At 37.3% G+C, this 15,036-nt stretch overlaps 1 protein-coding gene across 1 annotated transcript; it reads left to right on the top strand.

Moving 5' to 3' along the window:
- The first annotated feature begins 1,884 nt into the window (after positions 1 to 1,884).
- On the top strand, positions 1,885 to 14,588 carry PDK4 (pyruvate dehydrogenase kinase 4). The gene is made up of 11 exons (XM_047849802.1): positions 1,885 to 2,237; positions 3,179 to 3,320; positions 4,707 to 4,778; positions 5,546 to 5,730; positions 5,893 to 5,979; positions 6,463 to 6,540; positions 8,262 to 8,338; positions 10,353 to 10,451; positions 10,651 to 10,761; positions 11,063 to 11,176; positions 12,310 to 14,588. Exons 1-11 carry the CDS (start codon positions 2,108 to 2,110, stop codon positions 12,451 to 12,453), a joined length of 1,239 nt encoding a protein of 412 aa, XP_047705758.1. The 5' UTR covers positions 1,885 to 2,107; the 3' UTR covers positions 12,454 to 14,588.
- Positions 14,589 to 15,036: the final 448 nt, after the last annotated feature.

Here is a 15,036-nt window from a genome sequence, read left to right as displayed (position 1 = left end):
CCAACTGTGTAAACAACTTTACCAGGCTATTCCAACCCAGTTATCATAAATGTTGCCAATTATAACAGTTTCTATCATAGAGAAATGACATAGAAGAATGTAATGCACTGTGTGAGTAACCTGGTAAATATTATTGGATGGGATGACATGGAGACAAAAGTTTGGTGACCTCAGTACACACTTAGCCCTGAGCCATCATATGACTTCCCCTGATCTTTAATCATCCCACAACACACAGGAGGGTAGCGCTGGGTAAGCCAGGGGAGCACTCAGTGGGGATTTCCTAAATTAGACTTGCCTGTCATATACCATTCCCATTGCCTTTCCTCTGCAAATAAAGAGTATAATTCTTTATAATATACATTTTTGCCTATTCCAAATCCCACATACATGGGAAGAAAAGCAAATGCATTCTTTCACTTCTGTTCTTAGGATGCAATCCAGGGGGGATTTTTACCTTAAATTTACTTGCTTCATCACAGAGAGTTTTACTTCACTGTCTGGCTTCTTGAACATGGTTTTTGTTTTGTTTTTCTTTTTTCATTTTTTTTCCTCTCTTTCTCTTTTGGCTTCTCCAGCTATGCAAATATGGAATAAAGGATTCAGAGTACAAAAACCTATCTCCAGGAGCAGATGGGTGACTCAGTCGGTTAAGTGTTGGACTCTTGATCTCAGCTCGGGTCTTGGTCTTGGGATGGTGAATTTGGGTTCTGCTTTGGGCTCCCTGCTAGGTATGAAGCCTACTTTAAAAAACAAACAAACAAACAAAAACAAAACAAAGCAAAAACCTGTCTCCAAGTGTGGATGCAACTTGGAGCTTCCCCTGTGTTTCCAAAACTGTTTAAGCTTGAGTAGGCATAAGCAGGGTAGGAATCACAAAGAGAGCATCAGACTTGGTCCGAACCCTGATCTTCTACAGGGAAGGGGGTTCAGAAAGGACAATATAATAGCATAAGTAGTTACAATATAATGACAGAAGTAACAATGTCCATAGTGGGAGAAGGATGGAGGAGAGGCAATCAGGAAAGATCTCTCACAGCACATAGTTTGTGCTGGACATTTAAGAGTAGAAAAGAATGTCTTAGGTGAAGATTTGGATTAAGGACATTCTGTACAGGAGGTCAGAGTGAGCAAATTCTCTGGTGGTAGAAGAAGGCAAGTTAAACTGACATATTGATCCCTTTTTAACTGTGTTTTTCATTAAACCTAATGAAGAGAGTTAAACCTAATGAAGACAATGTATTACTGGAGAAAAACAAATTGATGGCCTTTTATGGCCATAAGAAAAAAAATGTATTTGGGACAGTTACCCAAGTCTGAGTCCCAGCAAAAGGAACTTTCAGTTCCTGACTTGTACCCTTTGCTCCTGGAGAAAAAGCTGGAAGAACTCTTTAGGCTATTTATTTCTTCTAGGCAGAGAAGCTCATACTTTTGAGTGCAGCTGATTGGCTACTGTAAAAGCCCGCTCTGAGCAGGAACCAATCACATCCCGGAGCCCAGATTCTTGGAAATAGTTTCTGGCCAAGAATGCGTGACATTGAGACAGCCTCCCACTTGTAAACAAGGACGAGTCTGGGCGGGTCCCCAGCCTACGCGATCGGCGACCCTGTCCCAAGGGGCTGATGATCTTGACCCCAAGTACCTCCAAATGTCCGCTTCACCTTTCCTCCTCCCCCCGCTTACTCCTCACAGCCTCGGGTACTGGTGCCAGGTCTCTCCACCGACAGGACCCCGCGGCCGGGGGCGGGGCCCAAAGTTCTTTATCTGAGCTGATTGGCACGGCCCCAGTTCTGGACGCGTCTCCAAGTCCCAGTGACTCCTCCCCTTTGGAATTGGGGGGAGCGTGTGGGGACACAAATAAAACCACGGGAGGCGGCGGGTGGTGGCCAAACGCGAACTTGAGTCTCCAGCTGCTCTCTGTTCCTCCGACTCACAGCCGGCCACCTCCACTCGGAAGCACCCCCCGAAACTCAGCCCAGGCCAGGTGCACAAGCCAGTCTTCTCTCTCTAGAGGCGCACCGCCCCCTCCTCGGTCCCTGATTTTGCTTTCCTCAGTCTACGTCCCTTAAGCCAGCCCCAGCGCTCGCCAGGCAAGGTGGGCATCAAGATGAAGGCGGCCCGCTTCGTGATGCGCAGCGCCGGCTCGCTGAGCGGCGCCAGCCTGGTGCCCCGCGAGGTCGAGCATTTTTCGCGCTACAGTCCGTCCCCACTGTCCATGAAGCAGCTCCTGGACTTTGGTGAGCTGGGAAGTAGGGCTGGGTGGGGGCGCTGGGGTTGGGGAGCTGCCTTAACTTTCAGCCCTTGTGCAGGGAGGGCTGGGCTCACTGCTTAAAATAACTGGGGTCCCCAATCCTGCTGAACCCTGGAGCCTCGACGCCTGTGCACCCTGCCCTTTCGTAGATCTGTCCTATTTCTGACACTTTGTGCCTACAGGTGAAGGCCACTTGCTGACCCGCTGATACTGGATGGTTTGAGCTCATCTTTCCGTCCAAACCTTCCAGTCAAAATACTTTTTGCTTTCAGTCACCATTTCACAATGGATTAAAAACTTTATCCCCTCCTCCACAACATAATACTTTTTGGAGAAGATTCCTAATGTTATAAAGTAGCCTCAAGTTAATTGAAATTTTAGCCCTTAACCACCTTCCACCCATTCACAGGGTATATACATATCTCTGCATTGCTGACAAATTTGTCTCTTCCATATATTTGCATTACTGCCAAAAATGTTTGCAAACTTTCTGCAGTAATCTTATGAAGAAAATTTCAAGGATTTAAATGTGATATTATTTAATACTAATCTGGAAACATCATGACTCTTATCCACCCTCTTATCCCTCTGCTCCAATTTCATATCTAGAACTCTCTGAACCAAGTTGTCTGGTTAACATAGTGGTGTTGACTGAGCTACAGTATATTCTGACTTCATGGAAATTAATCCTCTTTCAAAAAAAGAAAACAATAATTCTCATATTGGTCATCTAAAAAAAAAAAGTAAAGAAAAAGACAATGAAGAAGGAGATACTTACTTATGAATTACCTATAAATAATAACCCAACTGAGGGTGAACTATAATTGTATGATGTGTGTGTGTTCAATATTGGATATTTAATGATATTCAAATGTATCATTTGGATCTACTTTTCTCCAAAAACTAAATAAATGTTATTTATTACAGGTTCTGAAAATGCATGTGAAAGAACTTCCTTTGCATTTTTGCGACAAGAATTGCCTGTGAGGCTAGCCAATATCCTGAAGGAAATTGACATCCTCCCTGATCGATTAGTCAATACCTCTTCAGTGCAATTAGTTAAAAGCTGGTAAGTGGTCAATCATTCCAAAACAGTCTCTGTTTTGAAGACAAGTATCTGAGTATGAATTCTTATAATTTATTAACATCATAATTGGAAAACGGGTGGTCTGAACAGTAACTATTTTTGAAAGATGTGAAGATTTTTTAGTAATTCAGAGTAAGTTATCATAAGGACAGTTATATAGCTATAAACAGACATTTTATCCTGAAAAAGTACATAATTTCACAATATAATTGTATTTTAAATAATAAAAGACAGGGTTTGATATTGCTAAAGAAATCCTACTCGAGAAACAGACAGGAATGACTACTACTTACAGGGTCTAATCTTTGTTACTTACAAACTGATTAACAGCAGGCTTTGGGTTCAAATCCTGCCTCTGCAGGATTCTCTATGCCTTAATTCCTCCATCTGTGATAGAGGAAGACAAAGTATATGCTTCAAAGGAATATGTGAATGAAATTAAATGAGCTAATTCGTTAAAGTACTTAAAACAGTACTTGGCACACAGGCAGCACTTAGTAAGTGTGTTATCATCTCATTTTAAAGATAAGGATACTGAGGCTTGGAGAGGGTAAATCACCCAAAGGAAAAGATTTTCAGAGAACAGGACCAAGGTATGCAGACAGTCACCTTGCATCACTCTAATCCACTGACTGCACAGCTTTTTGTTCATTGATTCAAGAAATGCATATTATATAATATTATATTATATTATTAAGCAATTATAATCTGAAACACATATTAAAAATTACCGTTTGAAACTCATATTAAATCTGTAGTATTTACTGACTTTCATGACTTCTACTCACCTATGAATGAATATAGTGGGAAAAAATAGGACGGAAGTCTTCCTTAAAAAGTTATTTCTAAATGCAATAGAAAAAGAAAACATTTGTCAGATAAAACAAAAAACTGACTACTGATTTGGAATGATTAAAGAAATATAAATTTTACGTTAGAAAGTTGAACGTTAAAGTTGTAGCTTCATATTTTTTTAAATTATATTGTTTTCCAGAGGTCTTGAAAGAAAGTTTTAATTTTATTTATTTATTTAAAAAATTTTTTTTTAATGTTTTATTTAGTTTTGAGACAGAGACAGAGCATGAATGGGGGGAGGGGCAGAGAGAGAGAGGGAGACACAGAATCTGAAACAGGCTCCAGGCTCTGAGCTGTCAGCACAGAGCGCGACGCGGGGCTCGAACTCACGGACCCGCGAGATCATGACCTGAGCCGAAGTCGGAGGCTTAACCGACCAAGCCACCCAGGCGCCCCGAAAGTTTTAATTTTAGACATAGTTCTTTCTCTTTTTGAAAGTCATTTTGAAATGAGTTAGCCACTTGTATCTGACTGCTCAATTTTGAAACTTAAAGCACACCTGTCACTTTATAGGTATATCCAGAGCCTGATGGATTTGGTAGAATTCCATGAGAAAAGCCCAGAGGACCAGAAAGCATTATCAGAGTAAGTTCTATGCATTGGAATAAAAGTCTAAAACTTTGGCTATTTCCAGACATACTCCTAAGATTTTTTTTTTAGACATAAATTAAAGGAACTACAACTCTGAATGACAAATAATCTCCCCTTTCCAAATGACAAGTTTGGGCTTGTTGGTTTTTTAAAAATGATAAAGAATGATAGCATTGAAAATGATGCTGAGTACGAACAAGTGTGGAGAACTTTTTATGTTTAAGGAATTCTATTTTTACTATAAATTTAGTCTGATGATGGCATTTGCAGGTGGATTTAGTATTGCATAATATTAATAAATGTCATTGTCATGGGAAATTGGACACTTCCTTTCAGAGTCACTGACAGTTTCTGACTATAAGAATAAGAAAGAAGAATCTTTTTATAAATCTGACAAGAAAATTCAAAAGTGTTTTCCCACAATGGCACTCTAGAATCCTCCTTTATAGTAATTATTTTTTAATTATTATTTTTTAAAGAGAATGCATAAGGAACTCTTAGAATGAATTCACCAGTTAGAAAGCTGGTATGTTTACATGTAAGTTAGAAGCCAAATAAATCTGTTTGTGATACTATTTCCTCTACATAGTCAAAGAATCTGTAGCAAGAGCCTTAATAAAACTTCATCCAAACATTTTATCATTTGAATTTGTTAGATGGGTACTTACAAAAAGCTTTAGCTTTCTTTGAAATAATCTAAGGACTATAAGTGAAAGAAACTTATTTGAACTTTCACTAACTATTCATGTGTTTTGGCTTAGTTTTGTAGATACTCTCATCACAGTTCGAAATAGACACCACAATGTGGTTCCTACAATGGCACAAGGAATCATAGAATATAAAGATGCCTGTACAGTTGACCCAGTCACCAATCAAAATCTTCAGTATTTCTTGGATCGATTTTATATGAACCGTATTTCTACCCGGATGCTGATGAACCAGCACAGTAAGTTAGTTCATCATGTTCATGGCATACAGAGATGGGTGTAGAATATAAGCTACACCCCAACCAGATCTTCTGTTATTCGGGGGCTCACATTCGTTTACAACGGTAGCTTTAATCATTACTATCCTGATGTTTAAAACAACTGTTCTTATTTGTCAACAGTTCTTATATTTAGTGACTCACAGACAGGAAACCCAAGTCACATTGGAAGCATTGATCCAAACTGTGACGTGGCAGCTGTGGTCCAAGGTAATTTCTAGATTTCTGTATTCCTCTGATTAAAAATACATGCTATATGATTGACATGTCTATAGTTAAGGTGACTTTGTGAATGAATTTGTATTCAGAGTGTTCCATTTATATTTTATAAATACTGTCATGAAGGTCATTTGCTTTGGAAAGTCAGGGGTTTAAACATTCATTTATAAAATTATAAAAATCCAAACATGAATGGCTAATCTCCATATTCTTATATATTTATTTGATCTCCGAAGTGGGCATAATCCTATTGCTACAGCTATAACTTAACCACTGCCTTAATTTTTTCTTCAATAAAATATTTAAAAGGTATTTTTTCAGGTAAATAAACACGTACTCTAAAGAACATTTCAGATATTTAGGGTACAGGGTAGTACACAACTAACTACATGAAAGATTACATGAAAAGATTACATGAAAATTTTACTTGGCATAAGTGTATTTCATCATTATGAAAAAAACCTTCTATTTCAGATGCCTTTGAATGTTCAAAGATGCTTTGTGACCAGTATTATTTAACATCACCAGAATTAAAACTCACACAAGTGAATGGTAAGCTATAAATAAAACATATTTTAATTTATAGAAAATTCACTACTCTCCCAGTATGATTACTTCTTGTAAATACAGAGCAACTTCTGTGTTGCTTTTCTCGCTTCTGAACTTGTCTAGAATTTGTACGCTTCTTTTTTGAAGCCACGGATCTCTTTATCTCAACTGGGAAGTTCCAATTGAGCATATTCAGTTGCTGCTGCTGATTCATAAAGAAGAATGGTTTAAACAAATAATTTAAGATTTAGAGTAGCCACAAAGTTCCAGTATCTTAGATCAAAAAGATAGCTTATTACAGAATATAGGAGTCGGGGAGGCCAGAAATAGGAGGAACCACTGGTTGTGGATGTATCCTCCTGGAGAAGTTACTCATAAGATTGGGGGGAAAAACACTTTAAATTTACTGTAAGAAATAAGCTAGTCCTAGAAGGCCAAATACTGTATGATTCCACTTATCTGAGGTATATAAAATATTCAAACTCTGAGAGGCAGAGAGTTGAATGGTGGTTGTCAGAGAACGGGGGCTGGGGGAAATGGGGAGTTGCTATTTAATGGGTGTAAAATCTCAGTTACATAAGATTAGTAGGTTCTAGAGATCTGCTGTACAACACCATGCCTATAGTTAACAATACTATGTTGTATGCTTAGATATTTAAGAAGGTAGATCTCATGTTAAATGTTCTTTTAAAAATGTTTTTAAATTAAAAATAAAATTATTTTAATTGCACTATAAGTATACACCACTGTTCTGGAAGCAAAGCATACTTCAGTGACTTCAACTCTAGGGCACCTGAAAAGACAGGGTCTTCCTACCTTGAAGTGATAATATGATGAATGTCAGGCTCTGTTTTTAGCTTATCCCATGGTGCTTCTTAAAGAAAAACAGTAAAAATTAAGTTGTTGGAATTAAAAGTGCCCTAACTTATGGACTGGGGATATGTAAATATAATTGCTGAATTAAAAATAGGAATACAAATAAAGATTGAAAAATACCTCTAAGCATTAACAGCACTGTTGCATAATACTTGTAGATAAACTGCTTGAACTGTTTGATCAAATAAAGAGGGAATTGTGCCAGACCTTCTGTTTTCTGATTCAGACTTTGCCAAGGCCTGGAACACCAGAGAATAATACTTTTATTTTTCTTCTCAAACAGTATTATGAGGTTTTTGTTTCTCTGTTTTCTTTAACCTCTCGGTGAAATGTAAGCATATTTTGCCTGTAAGATTTAATGTTTGGGTGATAAAGATCAAGAATAATCAGATATGCTGTTTCCCATAAAATATGAAAAGTATAGTTAGCATTAATTTCAATGTTATGCTATGGACATATTTATTTTTTTTATTCTTTCTTAAAATGCATATAATTTTAACTCTGAAATTTCCCAGTACAAAAGTTATGAAAGCAGAAACAAATAATCTACATAATCTAATTTCATAATCACCCTTGTGACACACTTCATCTGACTTTATACATTGTTAGAGAAATGCAAAAACTTAATCAGAGAGCACAAGACAGCAACTGTAATAGCATTTTGAAAATAAGCCAGTTGTGTTTACTGTTTAAGGGGGAAGCTTCTTGGGGAGAGTTTCGGAGTACAGAAAGATGGGGAGTATTCTAATCTTGAGAATAAGGGGTATCTGTTAATTCGCATAGATATGGAAGTTTGTTTTAATGAAATATTTGCTTGCTGATTTTAAATGAGTTTAAATTTTTTCTAGGGAAATTTCCAGGCCAGCCAATTCACATTGTGTATGTACCTTCTCACCTTCATCATATGCTCTTTGAACTATTCAAGGTATGACACTTCACAATATAATTTCAGTTTTGTGGGTTTGTTTTTTTTTAATTCACAGGTTACATTTTTATTTCCTTTATCATTTCCCACTCAATGGGAGCATCACTGTCTTCTCCCGAACATGATTCAGTACTCCTAGCAGAAGGAAGCTCCAGTTAATGTTTGAAAGGGCACATGCAGTTCATTGTAACATTAAAACGTACTTGAGAATGCACAATATGATTCACGATGTCTTTAGTGCTCCCTGTTCTTATTATTTTCTCAGGTGTCCAACAAAGCACTAGTCATTCATGCATTTGTTAAGGAAGGTCATTGGGTAAATGTTCCAGTGAATGAGGCCTTGTTACCTCCACCCCCACAGGACACTCCAGCTCCAAATCCAGACATGGCAGGGCTCCAACCTGAGTCTGGAATATACTCAGAAGGCAGGGAAGGCAGTTCCTTCCATGATCAGCTTTAACATGCATATGAGTCACCTGGGGTTTTGTTAAAAATGCAAATTTTGGGGGCGCCTGGGTAGCTCAGTTGGTTAAGCAACCTTGGGCTCAGGTCATGATCTCACGGTTCGTGAGTCAGAGAGCCCTGAGTCAGAGCCCTGCGTCGGGCTCTGTGCTGACATCTCAGAGCCTGGAGCCTGCTTCAGATGCTGTGTCTCCCTCTCTCTCTCTCTCTGCCCCTCCCTCTCTCTCTCTCTCTCTCTCTCTCTCAAAAATAAACATTAAAAAAATTTTCTGATAAAAAAATGCAAATTCTGATTCAGTGGAACTGTTATGGGGTTTAGAATTTTTAATAAGCCAACAGGTGATGTTGCTGGTCCACACTCCACACTTTCAATAGCAAGACTGTGGTTCAGTGCTTCTCAAACTTCAGTATGCATTAGAATCATCTGGAAACCTTGTTAAAACACAGATTCTTAGCCTCAGCCCCAGATATTGCGATTCTGTATATCTGAGAATTTGCATTTCTAACAAGATCGCAAAGGATGTGAATGTTACTGGTCTGGGGTAGCCAGGTACCATGGATCAAATCCTGTCCTAGGTTTTAACATCAAATTAAAACTGTGCTCACACCGAAAAAAAAGCTCCGTGATGTTTTTCAAGAATCTCTTGGACTGACAGAGGAGGAAGCCTAAAAAAAGTGAAATTTGCCTCTAATTCTGATACAACTTTTCTCAGACTCACTGTTTCCTACCTTATTCTAATGTTAGTGCAATGAGGTATCGATTGTACTACAAACATCTGATCTATTTTCTTTTACTTCAGCTAATGATTAGAACTTGCTATTATATACAAACCAGAAAGCAGATAATGTACTACAAAAAGGTTAGAGAGGAAAATGGGTGAAATAAACCAAAACTTTATCTTCCTGAGATTCATGCATTTGTCTGAAAACTTGTTTGAGTTTCTTCTTCTGTTGAAGGCCAAAAGATGCTTTTTTCGTTAATTTCATTTATTTTTAAATTGAATAGTCCAACTCCTAGAGTTATTTTGCCATCATTGGTAAAAGTTAAGATGATAATCAAATGCAAATTGAAATTTAATTTAGAATTATTTACTATCTTTTTAAATAGTAACAACCTTTCCCAGCAAGTTTTATAAAAGCCAATAAATTGGTTCAATGATTCACTGTTCATTTGTTATGTAATAGTCTTTGGTGCTTGGATGTAAAATGTAATGGAAAGACAAAAAAGAGAGAGCCAGGAAATGGACTATAAAAACCAATTTCTACATTTAAATTAAGCTTACAAATAAGAAGTTGACAGCTAGCAGAATTGTTTTTCCATTAGACATTACTCCCAGGAGCTATATTACATGGTAAATGAATATTTTTCATTATACATCCTGCATGACACATTCATAAATGGCTATTTACAGAGCTGTTTTACTACTAACTTAAAAAAAAATAGGAACTTTGAATTACCCTCTGTGCTGCTTTTATTTTAAACATAAAAAACAGTTATTTATTGTTTCTCATTCTTCTGCCATTGAATCCCTTATGGTTTTGATTTCCTTAGAATGCAATGAGAGCAACAGTTGAACACCAGGAAAATTGGCCTTCCCTTACACCAATTGAAGTGATTGTTGTCTTGGGAAAAGAAGACCTCACAATTAAGGTAACCATTCTCTGTGTTTCTTTTGAGTCTCTCTTGAGACAAGTAAAAATGTATCCATAAAATCAAGCTCTCTGCTTTTAGCAACAGATCAAAGTCTTGTATACCAGGTGATTTTTAAATGAAGGAAAAAATACTTTTCTGTAGATAAATGCACATTGTTTTTAATGTATAGCTTTGGTGACTTGTTTGTTTGCTTAAGATTTCAGACAGAGGAGGTGGTGTTCCCCTGAGGATCATCGACCGCCTCTTTAGTTACACATACTCCACTGCGCCAACGCCTGTGATGGATAATTCCCGGAATGCTCCTTTGGTAAGACCGATTAAATGACTAAGTTCATCCCAGCCACTTATTCTAAATGTAAAGCAAGGATTACAAAGACGTGTTTAGTCAAGTTAGTCAGTTTAGTTAAATTGGGCATGGGGGGTTTGAGGAAGAATGATACAGCAAGCTGAAAATGGTAAAACAATTCTACAGGAGGTGTCTGATTGGAAGCAGAAAATATTTATCTAGGTTCTAGAACATCAGTTTCGGGGAGGATAACTCCTCCCTCCATTTTGTATTTCAGTGATCAGGTATACTTCTTTGCCACTAACTGATTTTTCCCCTCTAGGCTGGTTTTGGTTACGGCTTGCCAATTTCTCGTCTCTATGCCAAGTACTTTCAAGGAGATCTGAATCTCTACTCTTTGTCAGGATATGGAACAGATGCCATCATCTACTTAAAGGTATCGTTTAAATGCAATAGAAACAATCATAGTTCTGAAAACAATGCCTCCTTTACAGACCCGAGTTCCATGGTCCACAGTAAATACCCCAAACTGAGTTAATGCAAATAATGATGACTACAAGTCATTTTATTTTCTGTTTGGTATGTGTAGATATACAATTTAAAATGTACTATGGTAACTTACCAAACTGGAAGTGGGGCCAGGCTCCCTGCCTCAAGTGAAGCAAAATTATTTCTCAAGAAGCATGCAAGCTTCCAAATGAGGAGATGCTCATGTGAATTTTTAAAATCAACACCTTTTGGCATCTGTGAGAATAGTGGGGAGTATATGCTAATAATGTTCCAGCCTAGAAAACAACTGATATCAACATACTGAAGACGTTAAGCTGACCTTATTAGAAATCCAGGGAAGGAAAAACTAACTGCTCACAAGCTGTCAGTGGGATGTCTGGCATTTCCTGATTAAACTTTAAAACTTGGTACATGTTTTTTTTCTATTTCTGATAAAGCCTCAATTTATTTGTTAAGGTCACTGCCCTTATTCGTTAATCATTTTCCAACTGTTTTGACTGAACATGTATTTACAGATTTTAGCGACTAAAACATTAAGCTTGCAGGCTCCCATTTTGTGCAAGGGAATTATTTGCCAAGAGGACTTTGACTACCTGAAATAGTTAATGTATTCATTTCTTAAATGAGCAAAAGTCTTCAAAGTACTGGGAAAGATTAAAAGATCATAGATTTATAGTCTCAGATTTTAATTAATTGTATCGGATTAGGGCTCTATCACAGATACAAAGGTTTTCGTAAAGAAAGAAGAGCTTTGCTATTCAGCTCTATCACATCGGCAATATCCAAACAAGGGGCATGTGTAAATATGGAATACAAATTCTGTTCCCCAATTTACAATTGTATATATACTGTTTCAGCCCCTATAGGGTAGAAATAACATTTGCTTTTTTTAGTTTTCTTTTATACATGCCTAGCATACTATGGATTGTGGTGTGTTATTACTGAATCAATCAAAGGGATATATTTGAATGTTTGAGTAATTTTGAATAATCACTTCAAATACAAATTATGCCATGAATAACTTCTTTGGTTTGATTTTTCTTCCCTGTCTTCTTTCAGGCCTTATCTTCAGAGTCTGTAGAAAAACTCCCCGTCTTTAACAAATCAGCCTTCAAACATTATCAGATGAGCATTGAGGCTGATGACTGGTGTATCCCAAGCAAGGAACCAAGGAACTTGGCAAAGGAGAAAATGGCTCTGTGAAAAGGGACACTCAGGACACTCGAAGGGATCAAAGTGGGCCTATGCCAGTGCTGCTTCTTGAGTGTTTGTGTGTGAACTCCTGTTTCCTCAAAAACAAACAAAAGCAACCCCTTGATCACAACAGTGGTGCAAAGAGGAACGACACCCGTTTCCGTGACCCAGGAGAGCGTAACGTAGGCATTAACAGATGGCCAGTCTCTATTCTTTTAATGTAGCCTAACGTATGAGCTTATATCAAATCCTGAAGCAGAATAAAGCCTCAAGTGTCCATGTCTTTATCAACAAGAATGGGTGTAAAGTGAAGATATAAGCTAACAGTTTCAATAGACTGATATTTAGGCCTCTGGTTGATGGCAAAAGACACTGGTATTTATTGCACACCGAATGTCAATATGCCAGTATTCCCCTGCCATCAAAGGGCTGGGGCGTAGTTTAGGCTATGAGATTAGACGTGTACATAAATGTACATTTCTATGCGCTGCAGTGGGGGTAAGCTGGTGACTAAATAACATTTACTTTGAACGTTATTTGAATGAGGAAGAAAGAATCAAGACATTTCATTCAAAGTTGCAGCCAAGGCATTGGGCCCGTGTAAAAATCTCAGAAGAAAACCTCTTCTGATAAATATAGTGTCTTCATTATGCTGCTTTCCTGTTCACACTTCATGTAATAAGTGAACAACACAATATTGCCAGGTGCCTGCCTAGTCTTGAGTGAGTTTTAAAATATGCACTGAATTCAGGATGTCGGCAATTAGCAGGGGAGGAGAATTGCCAAAGTGATAACAATGATATCTCTCACCTTGCTTTATTTTTAAATGAAATGGTAGGTTGGAAAAGCCAATGTTAGGGAAAGAAATCATGCATTCAGAACCTAACTCGGTAGCAGGGGCTGTTCTCTACCCTGTAGTGGTGGTAATCCAATGATGGTATCCATTTTCTAGCTTAACAAGATATATTTTTGTTATATTTAATTATATCCTCTACACTCCTGCATTACTATGTCTATAAAAACAATTTATAATTTTCAAATGGCTTGGGGACGTTAGAATTTAAATACTTTTTGGGATATTTTTAACAAATAGCCTGGGAGTAAGAGGTTTTCATGCCAGGATGCTTTCATTTGAATCATTGAGAGAGGGCTGATAAATGAAAGTTGTAATGCATATGGAAATTTGTGGCGCTCAAATATAATATGTAGGTTGACAGGCCAGTCTACTATATAACTCCCACAAAAAGAATGGAAAAATGAAGGAAGGAAGGAAAGAAGGAAGGAAGGAAGGAAGGAAGGAAGGAGGGAAGGAGAAAAGAAAGGGAGGAAGGAAGGAAACAGAAGACAGGCATCTTGCTTTTTTCCCTACAAATTATTTCAAGAAATTATCTATATTTTCATAGATAAATTACTGGCAAGAGGATGAATGGATGTCTTTCAAAACACAATGGCTTCTTTAAATGGTTCTCTCACTCTTGTGAGATAATAGGCTTTAATGAGGTAATAAACTCACCTGTTCAAATTGATGTATAAACCGGGATTTAGAGAAAAATATAGAATCTTCTGCATTGTTAAATAATCGGTACTGTTTGTATATGTTGAATTTAACATTTTTGTGTAATTTTCTTGTGGCCTAGAGTTGTGGTGTTTCTTATAGTGGCCAAAAGGGCCTCAAACAATTTGTTGTGGATGTCAGACTTATCATGAGAAGTCCTGCATAGCAACTTTTCTTGATGGTGGGACTCTGGCTCATGCATTTATCGATTACACAAAACTATTTACAATAGGTTATTTGACTTTTCAGTTTTTACTTACTGAAATTTAAATGTTGCATATAAATACTTGTATTTACCAAAGATTTAAAGCAGTTGATTAATTAACCCAAACACTGTGAACTATCTTTAAAATACTAGAGAAAAAAATGTTAATATCTCAATAACATCAACTGGGTAAATGGAGTTCTACGAAATAGAAACAGTCTACATTGGTATTTGTAAAATCTGTGGAAGAACTTTAGGATTCTAGCAGTTGGATACTGAATGTTCAGGCCCACTTAAGTTATTGATGTATAAATTGTGTTTTTGTTTCTATGTACAATGAGATGTAACCATTTTTATAATAAATATTTTTATTATAATAGTAAACATGGTCTTTTGATTTTCATTTCTTAAATTAATGGCAAAGTACTAAGAAAAATTTGAGGTAAAATTTTCCTCACTTTGTATTCAAATCTAATTTATCTATGTATTGGGTATAGCCTTTTTTTTTTTTTTAATTTTTTTTTTTTTAACGTTTATTTATTTTTGAGACAGAGAGAGAAAGAGCATGAACGGGGGAGGGGCAGAAAGAGAGGGAGACACAGAATCTGAAGCAGGCTCCAGGCTCTGAGCCATCAGCCCAGAGCCCGACGCGGGGCTCGAACTCACAGACCGTGAGATCGTGACCTGAGCTGAAGTCGGAGGCTTAACCAACTGAGCCACCCAGGCACCCCTGGGTATAGCCTTTTAAAAGTATTGAAAGTAACTAAAAATCTTGATTTTTAAACAAAAGATAAGTACTGTACAGCAGTCCAGAAATTTCCGATTGTTCTTG

The sequence above is a fragment of the Prionailurus viverrinus genome, chromosome A2, assembly GCF_022837055.1.
Source record: "Prionailurus viverrinus isolate Anna chromosome A2, UM_Priviv_1.0, whole genome shotgun sequence".
Classification (NCBI taxonomy): Eukaryota; Metazoa; Chordata; class Mammalia; order Carnivora; family Felidae; genus Prionailurus; species Prionailurus viverrinus.
Note: the sequence above shows the minus strand (reverse complement) of the source record. Positions and strands in the feature narration are given on the sequence as shown.

Bases quoted from the DNA above. Each gene is read 5' to 3' on its own strand.
- PDK4 (XM_047849802.1), top strand. From the start codon at position 2,108: ATGAAGGCGGCCCGCTTCGTGATGCGCAGCGCCGGCTCGCTGAGCGGC. The intron at 8,339-10,352 runs GTATGACACTTC...TGATTTCCTTAG, and splicing joins TGCTCTTTGAACTATTCAAG to AATGCAATGAGAGCAACAGT. The intron at 10,452-10,650 runs GTAACCATTCTC...TGTTTGCTTAAG, and splicing joins AAGAAGACCTCACAATTAAG to ATTTCAGACAGAGGAGGTGG.